Source organism: Panthera leo, chromosome C1 (assembly GCF_018350215.1).
Source record: "Panthera leo isolate Ple1 chromosome C1, P.leo_Ple1_pat1.1, whole genome shotgun sequence".
NCBI classification, from domain to species: domain Eukaryota; kingdom Metazoa; phylum Chordata; class Mammalia; order Carnivora; family Felidae; genus Panthera; species Panthera leo.
The window spans coordinates 72,477,365-72,492,860 of NC_056686.1; the positions used below are offsets into that span (position 1 = coordinate 72,477,365).

Consider the following 15,496-nt stretch of genomic DNA (forward strand, 5'->3'; position numbering starts at 1 on the left):
CATATTGTTTTACTGATGCCAATAATCTCAGCACAAGAGATTGGCACAAGAAAATAAACTGCCAAGAAAAGTTGAAAATAAATTTCACTGTTTATCGATGAGTCACAGTTACAGGCAAATCCTTCAGAGTCACCACACCTCTGGGCTTCCACTCTGTAACACAGGGAGAGGTGTGGGGGAAAAATCCACAGCTGAGCATTAGCCTGGGAAGACAAGACAGCTAAGCTGACCTCTAGCTGTACAATGAGCAACTCTGACAGCTGTGTGGTTACCAGAGACATTCCCTTCTCCTACATACCCTGGGGAGCACCAATACCCGAGCCCCTTCTGACAAGAGGGAGCAAGAGGAAAACTGCTTCAGAGAAGAGGTACCTTCTAGAAGAGATACTTATAGAAGAGATACTTCTAGAAGAGATAAAGTTGCAGGGGGGAGCATTTCCACACTATAATCCAGGGCTCTTTTGCAATCAAGCTTTTATTTTCTTCTCCTGACTCCATTTATTCCTTCATTCAACAAATATTGATTGAGAGTTTACTGAGGTAGGTGCTCAGGAGGTAGTGATAATAACAGGGCATGATACCTTCTCTCATATGCCTTTCATGGAAAGCAGACAACTATGCAAATTACACAAAATGAATGTGACACTGTAACTATAATCACACTTCAAAGGAGAGGCATTTGATGCTGTGAAAGCATGAAAGAGGGGATTTGACTTAGGAAGCTCAGCTCAGGCTTCCAGGGCAGGACTGGAAACAAGTTTCCAAATAGAGAGATAGCAGGAGAAAAATTTCCTTTACTATCCCTCAATGCAAGAAAACATAATATAGTGAAAAACAATGAAATTTGGAGCCAGTCAGTCTCATTCTAGCACTATGACAATGCTTGTACAATCTTGAACAAATTAGATTTTCTAAGCTTTAGCTTTTGTCACCCATAAAATAGACATGGTAGGGGCACCTGAGTGGCTCAGTCAGTTAAGCGTCTGACTTCGGCTCAGGTCATGATCTCACGGTTCGTGGGTTCGAGCCCCACATTGGGCTCTGTGCTGACAGCTCGGAGCCTGGAGCCTGCTTCAGATTCCGTGTCTCCCTCTCTCCCTGCCCCTCCCCTGCTTGCGCTTTATCTCCTTCTCTCTCAAAAATAAATAAACATTAAGAAAATTTTTTTTTGAAAAAATAGGCATCGTAAAACCTATCACACAATAAAAGTTAGTTCCTTCCCCCATTGGCTAATTTTCAATCCTTCTGAGACTCAGTGTCTTCACCAAAAAAAAAAAAAAAAAAAAGAAAAATAGAAATAAGAATCATGCTTGCATCAGGGAATAGATATTCAAATGGGTTCATTTGTAAACTCTAAAGCATTATTTGGTAGTTATCAGGTACTATTAATCACTTGCAAAATAGGTATGATGCTTACTATGTGCAGACCCTGTGATAGGTCCTGGAAAAATGGAAGATTAGACTGATTCACAGCCTTGTCCTCAGGAGAGGGTTGCTGAAGGAAAAATTTATTCTCTTCCCTGGTCCAAAGAGAAAAGGCAGCAAGGGCGGAGGAAAAGGCCTCTGTGGTCCACACAGGCATCCAGGTTCCTGGCACTTGGCCCTCCCTGGGGGATATCTGATACCTTCCCCTCAGCCATCAGCTGAGAGATTGCCCAGACGACCTATTCCAAGGGCCCCAGGGACAGGGCTGCAGGATGAATTTCTAAATATTCAAAATAAGCAGACAAGGGAATCTTGCAACAATCAAAAAATGACTTGAGTGCAATAGAAAAGTTGTTGTGCTGATGGAAGGGATTGTCAAGGATGAGGAGAGAAAAATCACTACGGATTTCTGTGTTTCTGCTGAAAGTGGACCGAACAATCCAATTCTCTGATTTTCAGCCCAACCAGGCCTCCCTCTTTCAAGCGCCTTTTGTCCTATTTCCCCTCTTCCTTCTGAGAAGATCTACAATGAATAAGGAGTAATTTCTTGCCCAACCATGATTTAAAAGGAAGTTCAGCCACAGAACAGGTAAGTGTGGCTTTGCCTAGAGAAAAAAGACATGCAGAGGCAGGTCTCAGGGAGATCCACCCAGGTTTTGCAAAAAAAGGCACCTCCTTCATTGCAAGTTCTGGGACCTTCCAAGTTCAGGAAGAAACTATCCGCTTCCCCACTGACAACCTGGTGCAATGAACCCAGGAAGACCAGTGTGAGTAAACTGGACACTTCTCTACAACATGACCCGTCGGGACAATGTGGGTCCTGTTTGCAGCCTGAAGTTTGTGACTCTCCTGGTGGCCCTAGTTCCAGAGCTCCTATTCCTGGGAGCTGGAGTGCAGCTTCAAGACAATGGGTATGATGGATTACTCATTGCAATCAATCCTCAGGTATCTGAAGATCAGAACCTCATCCCAAACATTAAGGTGAGTGGCAAGCGTGAAGTCAATACCATTATCCTATTAGAACAGGACTGTAGCCTTCTTTAAAAAGCTAACAACCTTCCCTGATTTGTATTTGAGTAGTAAAGAGACCAGCATTTCTTTTAAGTACCCAAAATTATAATTACGGCCAAACCAGTCTGTTCATCTAATTCTGCACAGTCTCGGCTCAGAGTGTTGATCTAGCCCTTCTTGATTTGTTCTTGTTGGTTACTACTAATTTTAGCCTTTTTGTTTTCCTAACATGACTGCTTTTGGGGTAGCAGCTTAAAAAATAACCCATTGTGGTAACAAAGACCAGATGTTTGACTGATGAATAAGCATGATTGTGCTTATTAAAATCAAATTATTGGATTTCATCCTGAGATGGAGAATTCTCAGACAAAAAGGGAATCTGAGAGCAAAATTCTTTTCACCTGAATGTTCTGTAAAGTAATTGACTATTTTCACCTTAATGTGGTGCAGAAGGATCATAGCTCCATTACTTTAGAGCTTCCGTTGGTATTGCTTAAGAGAAATTGGTATCATCATAAGGTGTGGTCTTGAACATGCCCATAGGAGTGACATGAAAGGGATTTGTCTGGTAAAAGCTTGAAAGCCTTTCACAAAACTGGGAAAAATTATTTAGGCAAGCCCAGACTCACTATTAGTGTCCTAAAAATCTCTTCCAGTTAACTATTTGAGGTTTATTTATTTTGCTCCCAAGGTTTTCCAAAGTCTAAAGGCTGTCTCTAAAAGAAATGGGCTCCTTTAAAATCTTTTCATTATGCTTTACTATTACTCACTCAAGTATAATCAGGAAACCAAAACATGAAAGATTTACATGTGCCAAGGTAAGCTTTTCTTTTCTTTGGTTATAGGAAATGATAACTGAAGCTTCTTTTTATCTATTCAATGCTACCAAGAGAAGAGTGTTTTTCAGAAAGATAAAGATTTTAATACCCACCACGTGGAAAGCTAATAATTACAGCAAAGTAAAACAAGAATTATATGAAAAGGTAAGAATTCAGGATTTTCTTAACTGAACTTAACTTGGGAAAAAGCAACCAATATACATGGTGTTCAAATGTTAAAAGTGAGAACTTAAGCAAAAAACAAATAACTGATGTTAATATACAAGTAATATTATTAGGAAGATTGTTGTTCACAAAATACATGGAAGTACAACAAATGAGTGCAAATTATGGAACAAAAAATAAGCAAAATACCATTGCCCAAGTAGCTTCTCAGAAGGTCTCTGCTTTGTAACTTACAGGTTCCTTTCTGAAATTTCTGCTTAAGGCCCAAAAGCAGGTTTTATCCTCCTGACTATGAGCTGTGCAGGGAACAGTTCCAGTTACGACTACCTTCTTTTCCCATCCTGTCTGGGGCAGTAGACACGCATGTCCAGACAGAAACATAAGCCATAAAAATATGACTGACTTCTCCCGCCCTGGAGAAGGATTGATTGCAGCAAGTAATCCGTCACACCCATTGTCTTGAAGCTGCACTCCAGCTCCCAGGAATAGGAGCTCTGGAAATTCACAGAATTTCACATGAGCCCAAGTCCAGGACACTTTTTAGGAGTATGGTGATAAGGAGGAAGGAAGAAAGGGGGGAGGCGAGGAGTGGCTACCTTTTCTTTTCCAACCTAAAAGAACTTAACCTTCGAAGGACTCTCACAGGCTGTCGATCAGAGTCAGGCATCCATGATTATGTCTGCACGCTGTAAACAAATGTTAAACACATTTGGCAACTGGCCGAAGTTACTGTGAACAGCAGCCCTGGCAGCCACGAGGAGGGGCAGGAACAGAGGCAGTGTGCACTTATTTAGCTCAGGTCTTCAGCAACGGAGTGGATTCCAGATCCACAACCACAGCTCAGACAGAAGGGCTGGGACATGTGGTGTAGCTTTGCCTTTTCTTCATGTGTGCCATTTGGCATGAAATTTCCTGAGATTATTTTAATTCTCCGTTCTTCTTTGAAGTCACTCAGTAACCAAATGGACTAGCAATCTAGATAGCATGCTGGTGTCCTGAAGAAGTTAAAGAGGCTCTTCAGACACTCGATTTATGGCCAGGTGAAAGCTTTTGACAATTTGCTTGGCCATGGAGCTAGGAGAAAGAGAGGAACTGGGATAAACTGGAAAGAAAGCTAGTGTTTTGAAGCTTCAACTAAGCACCAGGCATGCTATGTATATTGTTTTGTCCTCACACACCCTAAAATTAGTTGCTATCCCAAATTATTATCACAAGTTAGGAAACAGACACTCAAATAAGGGAAGGATTTTATCCCAAGTCAAACAGTAAATTACAAAGCCAGAATTTCGATCCACGTCTATTTGCTTCCCAAACCCGTGCTCTCTGCACCAAGCTATGCTGTCTCCAGCTATCTGGAGATGGCATTAATCAATTTGACTTTCCGTGAAACAAAGAAGCATTGGAGACAACTAACATCAAAACCAGGTCATACTCCTGTTCCTAATGGAGGGCTGAGAAATAAAGAATTAAAACAAAATGAGAATAATACTGGACCAAAACATTAAAGGAAAGAATAATCATTGAATGCTGTTCATATGTCTATTGGATGCCAATTCCTTTAGCCTCATAATGTCAATTAAGCAAACAGTGAATGATCATCATATACAGGGCCATGCTACGTCCTATAGAGGACACAAGGACAAGCAAGGTAGTTCCTGTCCCTGTGAATCCACAGTCTAATATAGATGGGGGGGGGGCAGTTAGAAAAAGGTAGGCAAGAACTGTATTACTATGATCTATAGTAGAATGGACCCCCAAACAGCCTCTGAGTATTTCATCCCTAGTGGAGCACCCCTTCCTTTTAGATTCAGGACAAATTTTGAGACACAGGAATGAGGTTTTGTCCATATGAAAACTATCCAAGGGCATAAGGGCATGACATCTGTGGCCCTTTTTGCAGGTTCTGCCTTACAAAGGCCCTGGCTTTAATTCTTATCTTTCTAAAAATAAATGTTGATTATTACAAAAATAATTCATGCTCGTTGCAAAAAAAACTCAAACACTGTAGAAATAATGCAAAATAAAACTGAAAATATTACCTTCTACTCAGTGGAATGCACACACACACATAAAACATTACACATATGGTACACATAGTGACAAAGTGATTTATATTTATAGGATCATATTAGATCTATAGTTCTAAAATCAGCTTTTAAAAAAAAGTCAACAACATACTTCTAAGGGAAAGTCTTGAGACAACATGTTATCTTTCTTCCTAAAAATAAAAGAAACAATTTTGTCTGTAAAATTATATTCTCTAGATGGTTATTTGAATAGATATTCACTTTAGTTTTGGACTTAAAATACTGTGTTTTAGCAATAATAACTGAAATTGTCAGGGTACAAGATGAAATGCAACCTCATGACAGTGACTGTTTTGCTGATCTAATGGGAATGGGAATGAAAGGGAAAGGCTTAAAACAAACACATCTTATTGTCTCCTACTGATGAAGTAACCCACAGAAAGCTGTTCACAAAAGGCTATAACACTTTACAGTGCAATTATGAATGACATTTGTTGTTTCTAAACATTTGTGCAACTTTTTGTTACATTTTATAGTGTCTTATAATGTCAGAATTTTACAGTGTTGACTTTTCAGAAAATTTTAATCTGGAAAATGGGAAGGTCAAATGGAAATAATAAAGCTCCATGGGCATTTGCAAAGCTTTGAAAATAGGGATGTTTTTGAAAGTGCCAAGTAATTTTATTGACATTTAGTTGTGCATGCATTTTAAACTCCATCTAATAAGACATACAATTTTCTAAATCTGTTATCAAATTAGAACACAATTCATACAATAAAATGCACAGACCACAGGAGTGCAGTTCAAAGTGTTTTAACAAATGTATATGTTCATGTCACCAACATCACTGTTAGGATACAGAGTGCTATAAAACGTTTCTTTTAATATAGGCAAATGTCATCGTGACTGACTGGTATGGGGCACATGGAGATGACCCCTACACACTGCAATACAGAGGGTGTGGAAAAGAGGGAAAATACATTCATTTCACATCTAACTTTCTACTAAATGATGACTTAACAGCTGGCTATGGACCACGAGGTAAGTGCGACCTATCCAGCAACAGACATTGGGCAGTACTGTTTGCAATATTTTGTGCTTGAGGCTGAAAAGCAACTCAGAGAACCTGAAACCTTCTAAGGTCTTACCATTTGGATGGGGAGATAGGCAACATGCCCATGAAAAGATAAGAGACAAAGTGAGCCAGAAACACTTGGACACCAGATTCGTAGCCCAGACAGTGAGTGCTATGAGAATTCAGTGAAAGGAGAGAATAGTTTGCACTAAGGGCCCTCAGGAAAGGCCTCACAATGGAGGGGATCTTCAAGGTTAATATCATGTTGACAAATGGAAAGATGGCAGAGAACAGTGCCAAGAGTATGAATAAAAACAGTGGCAGCAGAAGAATCTAGAGCATATTTGAGAGATGGGAGCAGTCATGGCCCTGATAGTGCAGAAACCGTGGGGAGTGAAGCAGTGGAAGAAAATGCTGAAATGCACATGGGGATAGGTGACGCGGAGCCTCAAACGCCCAAATTAGCAAGTCACTGCTGAAGGTTTAAGAGCACAGGAGTGAAATCAGTAAAAAAGTGTTTGTGTAAGATGAACCTGGCTGTATGGATGATCTGACTCCTTCAAATCAGTGAGAGGGAAAGTGAGTATCAGGAGAATAACTAGAAGTCCAGGCAAAAAGCAATAAGACTTGAAAAGAGTGGGGGCAGTGAGATGAGGACACGAAAGAGTATTAAGAATGAAAAACATATACAGATATATAATAAATGATAAATATATGATATATATAATGGAATATTACTCAGCGATCAAAAAGAATGAAATCTTGCCATTTGCAACAGCGTGGAATGGAACTAGAATGTGTATCGTGATAAGCAAAATAGTCAGAGAAAGATAAATATATTATTTCAATCATATAGAATTTAAGAAACACAACAGATGAACATAGGGAAAGTGAAGGGAAAATAGTAATAAAAACAGAGAGGGAGGCAAACCATAAGAGACTCTTAAATACAGAGAACAAACTGAGGGTTGCTGGAGGGTGTTATGTAGCGGGGGGGGGGGGGCACTAAATGGGTGTGGGCATTAAGGAAGGCACTTACTGGGATGAGAACTGGGTGTTATATGTAAGTGATGAATCACTAAATTCTACTCCAGAAACCATTATTACACTATATGTTAACTAACTTGGGTTAAAATTAAAAAAAAAAAAAAAAAGAACAATGAGAATTTTCTATGTGCCAGATGCTGTGCTGTTTGCTTCTCTTGTTATTTAATCCTAACAGCTCTAAGTGATGGGAGATATTCCGGGGCGGGGGGGGGGGGGGAGCGGAAAGAAATAGAGGTCTGACTGCTACAGAGTGAAAGGCCAGGGATGGGGTGGGGGGGGGGGTGTATAGCAGCATTAAGGAACACACCAGGTTTATGACAGAAGTAGGAGGGACCTGTTTAAAGGGGAAATTCACAACTCTGGATCTAGGAAAGTTGATTGTGGGGAGCAGTGGACTGTTGTGATAGGCTCAACCTGTGGTGATTGTAGACGGCTGGAGTTTGGGAGAGAAGTCAGGGTCATAGCTTTGGAAACTGGCATTTAGTGGATGAGATCTAAGGGAGAAACTGTACAGAGAACAGATCAGCAAGTCAAGGGCTAACTATCCCATGCTTGTTTTTTGTTTTTGATTTTAACATACAGTAGTGCCTTTCAAATTATGTTTTCACTTTACCCCCATTTAAATATAAATAGATTTTATTATCCTCTGTATAGCGAACAGGAGCTGGAGCGACACACTGTATAAAATACACTTTGTAAAACACTTTATAAAAATGTCTTTTCCCCAGTAACTATGAGGTGCTGATAATCTCTGCACAAATAGATGATGACTTCATCAACACTTCTAAATTCCATGACTAGGCACAAACTTTTCCCTAATACTTTCAGCTTAGATGGTTCCCCTCCCTTCCTTTGTCCCACAGTCCAGAAATTGCACAATATGCTGCAGCCTCAGTCAACTCTGTAAACAATTCCTGGGTTCCCAGAACTTAAAAGAATTCAGAATAAAAGAAAGGGCTTTGGGAGGGAGTTAATCTGGAAAGCTTTTATTGGGGAGTGGTTTTGATTGGGAACAATGAAGGAAATGCAAGATTTAGAGAAGTGGAGATAAAGATATAAAGAATTTGATGCTGAGGATGGGGGTTTCCCGGGCCAAGAGCTGGAGACAAATATAAACATGGAGGATCAGAGATAAAATAAAAGATAAAGGACCATCCAAGCTGGAGAGGACATTTAGGATCTTTTTTACTCCTTCATCCCTCCCTGGCCCCAGAGTTTCAATCACTGCTCTAGAGAGGAGAATTACTTACAAGAAAAAAATAGGCATGCTTGGCTAACCCAGACTAAAGAATAGGAAATCTTTATTTGCTTGTTTGGTATCTTAGTCTGTTTGGGCTGCTCTAACAGAATACCCAAAACTGAGGGCCTTCTACACAACAGAGACTTATTTCTCACAGTTCTGGGGGCTGGGAAGTCCAGAATCAAGGCCCTGGCAGATTTAGTGTCTGGTACCCACTTCCTGATACATAGACAACCATCTCCTCTCTGTGTCCTAACATGGAAGGCAGAGGAGGGAGCTCTCTGGGGTCTCTTTTATAAGGGCACTAATCCCATTCATGAGGGCTCCACCCTTGTGATCTAATCACCTCCCAAAGGCCCCACTTTCTAATACCATCACATGAGGCAGTAGTGTTTCAACATATGAATTTTAGGGGGATGTAAACATTCAATCCACTGTACTTACATATGCTTCTTTCCCTCTCCCCTAAATCCTGAAACTGTAGGCCTGTATGAAGCTAAATATAAACATGTTAGGCAGCTTCACTTGGGGAAATGAGAGAATGTGGGACTCATCACAAGTATCATATAGATGTGCACAAAGTAAATCACTGGTTTGCATCTACAAAGACTAAGCATAATTTCAGACTGCCTCTTTTATGACAGGGGTAAAGTAGGGGATGGAAATAGGTGAGGAAGAGAAAAGCGGGAGGCAATTGCACTTCAACCTTTTGTAGTAAGTGTATATGGTCAAGTGATGTTACATGTTCACTAGTTAGCAAAGCCCACTGCTGAGATTTTAGGAACTTAAAACAAAAGCTCTCTCTTCCACAGGTAGGGTGTTTGTCCACGAATGGGCCCATCTCCGTTGGGGTGTGTTTGATGAATACAACAATGAGAAACCTTTCTATATAAATGGGCAAAATCAAATTAAAGTAACAAGGTTGGTACTTTTTCTCATGTTTAAAATTCCTTGTTTATTTTTTTTACTCTAAAATGAAGTTGATAATGGCAGCTAAAACCTAATTGACAAGAAAGAGATCCTTTTATTTTTAAATTTTATTTCATTTTTTAAAAGTTGGTAAATACTTATGTGGTTCAGATATGAAAACAATATAAAAAGTTATACTCTAAGTTATCTTGTTACCACCACTGTCTTCACCCGGCTCCCTCTCATCCCCTCCAGTAACCATTTTTATTAGTTTCTGGTTTATTTTTTAGTATTTCTTTAAGCAAATCCAAATAAATATGAATATATATTTCTCTTCATTAATTTTTTAATTAAAAATAAGTGCTTAATGTTCCATTGTATGGATATACTATATCTTTTCAACCAGTCTCCTATTGCTGGACAAGTGGGTTGCTCCCAATTTTTTGTTGTTACCAACAGTACTGCAGGTCATAATGCCATATATATATATATATATATATATATATATATATATATATATATATATATAATTTCTCATGTATGCAGGCAGATCTATATGTCTGTTGAGTAGCTTCCAAGAATTACTGGGTCAAAATGTACCCTCTGCTGTAATTTTGGTAGATATTGACCAATTATCATTTGATCATCAATTGGAAGATATTCCTCTTTTGAAGGTTGTGCTGTTTTTCATTCCCTTTGGTAGAATTTGAGATTGCTCATTTAGGAAAGAATCCTTTTTAAATATCCTCATCCCACGTTCATTCTCTTCTGCTCTCTTGTCCAATGGCAATGAGCTCAAAGACACTGTGATTCAGGATACTATTGGTCATGCTGTCTCCTGGGCCTCTAAAAGTTCACGTCCATTTCCTGGTATCTTTTCCTTTGACCCTGTTTAGTTGGTTAAACCTTTGGTGATACAGAATTTCTTATGCAGCTCAAATGCTTTAAAACAAAGTGGAGTGTATTTCTAAATTAATGACCTTTCTTAACAGAATAGTTTTTAAAATGTTTTATGTGTAGCTTGTTGCAAGCTACAAGCCTTGCAACAAATTATTATATGAACCAAATGAAGAAGAAACAGAAGTATTTCTAAAATAGACCAATTTCTCTTTCTATTTTCAGGTGTTCATCAGACATCACAGGCATTTTTGTGTGTGAAAAAGGCCCTTGCCCCCAAGAAAACTGTATTATTAGTAAACTTTTTAAAGAAGGATGTATGTTTATATACAATAGCACCCAAAATGCAACTGCATCGATAATGTTCATGCAAAGTTTATCTTCTGTAAGTATGGCCTTGGAATGAAAATCTCCTACAGCCTTCATCTCTTCCCAAGATGGCCTGAAATGTTTAAAGTGTTTAAACAAAAAGACATTAAGATTCACTATGTTTTAGAGCTTGAGGGCCTTAGAGTTCATCTAGTTTTTATTTCACAGATAAAACAAAAAACACTGAGGCCCCAAAGATGATTGCCAAAAAATATATTCCTTTAGAAAAGTGATTATTTGCTTTCTGGGGAAGGTGATTTAACAAGGGTACTCTGGAAACCTCAAAATAAACTGCTCATATGGTGGTGCTTTCACAGGAAGGTGTATGAGTAAGAGTAATAAAACACACAATTATATTTCTCTCACTTGAAGTAGCAAACGACTCTTATTTTGTTTCCTAGTTCTTTCCCTTGTTTTGCATAGTACAGAAATTAAAAAAGGACTCTCTCGCCCTCTCTCTCTGCCCCTCCTCCACTCATGTGCACTCTCTCTTTCAAAATAAGTAAATAAACATCTAAAAAAAAAGAAATTAAAAAGGAAAACCAGGTATTACCAAGTCAACTAACCCTTAGTTTTGCAGGTTCAGAAACTTACCTTGTCAGTATTCCGCACTGATAAGAGCCTAGTGTATGAATCCAGAACACTATTTTTAAATAGTAATTTATTATTTATTATTAATAATTTATTATTGATAATTTATTATTATTAAATAATTTATTGTTTAAAAATAGTACTCTGTCATGGGGATCCAATCCTTGCATCCTCTAGCCAATTCATTCTCTCTCTAGAGGAAGCAGCATGAAACAGCCAAATTGTCCCCAGAAGCCTCTCTGAGAGAATGGAATCAGAAAGGAGGAAGACTGGTGGTACAGAGGTTTAATGGCATCAGCCTTCATGACTGGATATATCCATCCATCTTCACAAAGACCTGAAACTCACGTCTGTGTGTCATCTCCCTTCCATGGTACTGGGAGCACATGGGCACATGCCCCTGTGAAGTTTTCTGTTTCCACGGCTGACCAGTGTCCCTTAGATGGACACATTCTTTTCTTTAGAAAACTTTTTTTTTTCTTCAGTCTGGTTTTAGTCAAGGCTAGGAGTCCTTCTGTAACTTTAAGGTGATTTTTCACTTTTCTTGTCTGATCCATTATATTTTTAATTTATAGCCTTAATATCTGAACCCAACTTGATTCCATGTATTCATCCACAATGTTTGTGACTAGGCATTATCTTTGTGAACCTTTGAAAGACCTAATCATTACTATCCAATCCAAGAAGTTTCATAGTCATGAAATAAACAGAAAGGAGTTAAAAACAAAGAAATTATGACAGCAAAAATGGGTTCTACTCCTGTCTCCCCATGCTACTGAGAATATCTTTAAGCAATTATTAACCTTCTGAAACTTCACCTTCCTCTTCTATGAAAATAGAGATAGAACTGGAAAGTCTATTAGGTGTCTGCTAGTTCTAAGCTCCCATGTTTCTGTTAGCACGAAGTAGCTACTCTACAGGAATATAGCCACTGGGAGGAGGTGGTAACACATCATTTTGCAATGTGAAACATACCTTTAAAAGGGGTGACATATGTTCAGTATTATTAAATAGACCATATCTATATTTAAAAATGGGGAGAAAGACCAGGAAGTAAGTTTAAGTTTTTTTTTTCCTCATCCTATTGTTACCGAGATCAATATTTGAACTAGATCGATTTATGTTGACTGATCAATAAATAAAGGTGCAGGTGGGTCATTAAATACAATTTCAAGGAATAGGCTGACCAAGACAATATCTTCTGGGGTGTTTTCTTTAACACGTTATCGTACTAAAAAAAGGCGGGAGATTGTTTTGTTTTCCTAAGACTGAGATATATATACACGGTCTGCTCTCTGTTATCCAAGTGCAAATAGACGATAATAGAGATTGATTGCAAGTACCACGAGGTGCCAGTGTTTCAAGCAAAGGATGCCAACGTTTATTTGTAAACTCAAAGTCATTCTTGAAGTAATAAAGGACTGCTATGGCACTTCTAATTTCTCATCTTTCAGCTCACCTTTCCTTTTACCTTTAGTTGCTTGAGAATGAGAAGTATGTCTAATATGGGAAGAGTCCCTTCATTTTCTGATAAGCATTGTTCTATTTATAGGTGGTTGAATTCTGTGATGCACGTACCCACAATCAAGAAGCTCCAAACCTACAGAACCAAATGTGCAGCCTCAGAAGTGCATGGGATGTAATCACAGACTCTGCTGACTTCAATCATAGCTTTCCCATGAATGGGACTGGGCTTCCACCTCCTCCTGTATTCTCCCTTATTCAGGCTGGTGACAAAGTGGTCTGTTTAGTGCTGGATGTGTCCAGTAAAATGGAAGAGGTAACATTTTGGTAATTAATGGCTGTAAACCATTCACCATTTTTTCTATCAGTTTTTAATTCTTTTTATTTCCAGAGGGTAAGGGCAGAGGAGGGGAGGCCAAAGGTTTGGAATCTTCATGCATTTCATCTTTTCTTAGGGACTAGAAGAACAAATTCACAATGTAGGCCAGAAATTGAGATAAAGCAGATAAATGAAAGCCACAGGTAATTCCTAGCCCTGAGTTTTGCTACTAATTGCAACTTTTTTCCAACCAAGACCTTTTTATAAAACTCTGACATGTAACAAAATTTCCTTTGGCCACATTTCACTCACTGGTACATATCCCTAGCGGAGGCAAGAGACTATGGGTTTGCAGAGAGTGTGCATATCCATTGTGTTTATGTTTCCCATGTCACCATGGATGGAAAACCATACCTCAGTCATGTAGTAATCGAGGAGCCTTGCAGAAATCCTCTTTTGAAAATCTCATAGCTCTCAGATAGTGGTTAAAAGCTTAATCTCTGGAACCAGGCAGATGTGCTTTAATTCCTGGCTTCTTCACTTACTGTCTCTATAGTCAAGACAAAAATAACTTTCTTGAACTATTTTATCATCTGTAAAATAGGGATTACAATAGCTACTTTTAGTGTGGTGACAGGAGCAGCTGATACTGGTTTCTTAAAGTCAATAGTTAAATTTTTAGGAAATTTGCAAGCAGTAGTTAAATACAGCCATTATTAAAAATTAAACCATGTAGATTTATAATTAAATAAAATTGTTAACATATAATAAATGCTCAAAAGTCATCACTTCCTAAATATTCTTCTACTATTTTTTACTATTATCTATGCCCAGAGTCAGTAAACAACAGCTCATGGGCCAAATTTGGCTCACTACCTGTTTTTGCATAGCCCACAAGCTAAACATGGATTTTACGATTTAAATGGTTTAGAAAAGGTCAAGAGAGTAATATTTCATGATATGTGAAAGTTACATGAAATTCAAATTTCAGTCTCCATAAAGTTTATTGGAACACAGCAACACTCATTTATTTATATCTTGTCTATGGCCACTTTAGTGCTAAAACAGCAGAATCGAGTGCTTGCAACAGAGAATATATGGCCCATCAAGCCTGAAATAACTTAACTTCTAGCCCTTTTCTGAAAATGTCTGCTGACCCCCAATCTGTGCTCTTAAGATTACTTCCGGTCACCTGTATCTGGTCAACATCTCTTCCCAATTCTGCATTTAGTGACATCACATTGACAACTTGAAATCAACCATGGTGGGAGTAGTTAATCCCACAGAGATTTTCAGTTGCAACAGATCAGGGTGTCTCTCCCTCTTTTGCCAGAAAGCCAGGTTTTGAAAAACATTTACCAGCACACCACCATCTATTTCATAAAGTTGTTGAGGGGGAATAAGTGAAAAAATTAATATGAAGCTTTTGGTTTAAAAGTGGCAGTATTATTTAATCATAGAACTTGTCCTAAGGAAGAGTCTATCCTCTTATATTCTCTGGATCAGTAGTCCTGGAAAATTTGCCTTTTTCAATTTGTCTCTGAAATATTAGGAACACCACTAATACCTTCAGCATCTGGATAATTTTGTAATCTTGCCCACCTACAGTTGACTAGGCCATGATCTTCTAAAGATGGTCTCAGGGTTATTTATATTGGCTAGCTACCTCTATTGAGCAAGAATAGGTAGAATGAAAGGGATAGTTGTACTTGAGAGAAGATGTGAAGTTAGTAGAAGGGAAATAAACCTAAAGTAACACACTCACAGCAAAGCAAACTCCCTTTCCTTTTCTTGCCAATATTGTCCTTGAACCACCATAGCCATTCTTTCATTAGGTGCCTGGACTGTGCTTGCTTGGTGGACACAGAGATGACAGAACATAGTCTCTACTTCACAATGCTCACAATCTAATGATGCTGGGGGAGCAGCAAGCTGAGCTTCAATGACCCCCTGTTCAGTGATGACTGTGGTCTCTTTCTCCAACTCAGACATCTCCCTTGATATCTGGACCTACATTCCGCATTGCTTCGGAAGCATCATTTCCCATTTGGAAAGGGAGCCAATGAACTCAAAGTGTGTAGAGTTTGAGATACCTGTGGGACATGAAATTTGTGATG

General features: G+C 38.7%; 1 protein-coding gene across 13 annotated transcripts in view; it reads left to right on the plus strand.

Annotated features, from left to right (window-relative positions):
* The window catches only part of CLCA2 (chloride channel accessory 2), a 64,710-nt gene that overhangs the window by 25,558 nt on the left and 23,656 nt on the right, over positions 1-15,496 (plus strand). For 8 of the 13 annotated variants that reach the window (XM_042952477.1, XM_042952472.1, XM_042952471.1 and 5 more), the window contains 7 exons: positions 1,885-2,014; positions 2,113-2,406; positions 3,282-3,419; positions 6,359-6,509; positions 9,643-9,751; positions 10,862-11,021; positions 13,149-13,376. In XM_042952477.1, coding sequence (XP_042808411.1) covers positions 2,221-2,406; positions 3,282-3,419; positions 6,359-6,509; positions 9,643-9,751; positions 10,862-11,021; positions 13,149-13,376 — 972 coding nt within the window. In that variant the 5' untranslated portion in view covers positions 1,885-2,014; positions 2,113-2,220. The remainder of the gene's footprint in view (positions 1-1,884; positions 2,015-2,112; positions 2,407-3,281; positions 3,420-6,358; positions 6,510-9,642; positions 9,752-10,861; positions 11,022-13,148; positions 13,377-15,496) is intronic. The other 5 variants (XM_042952481.1, XM_042952482.1, XM_042952478.1 and 2 more) reach the window with 4 other exon arrangements.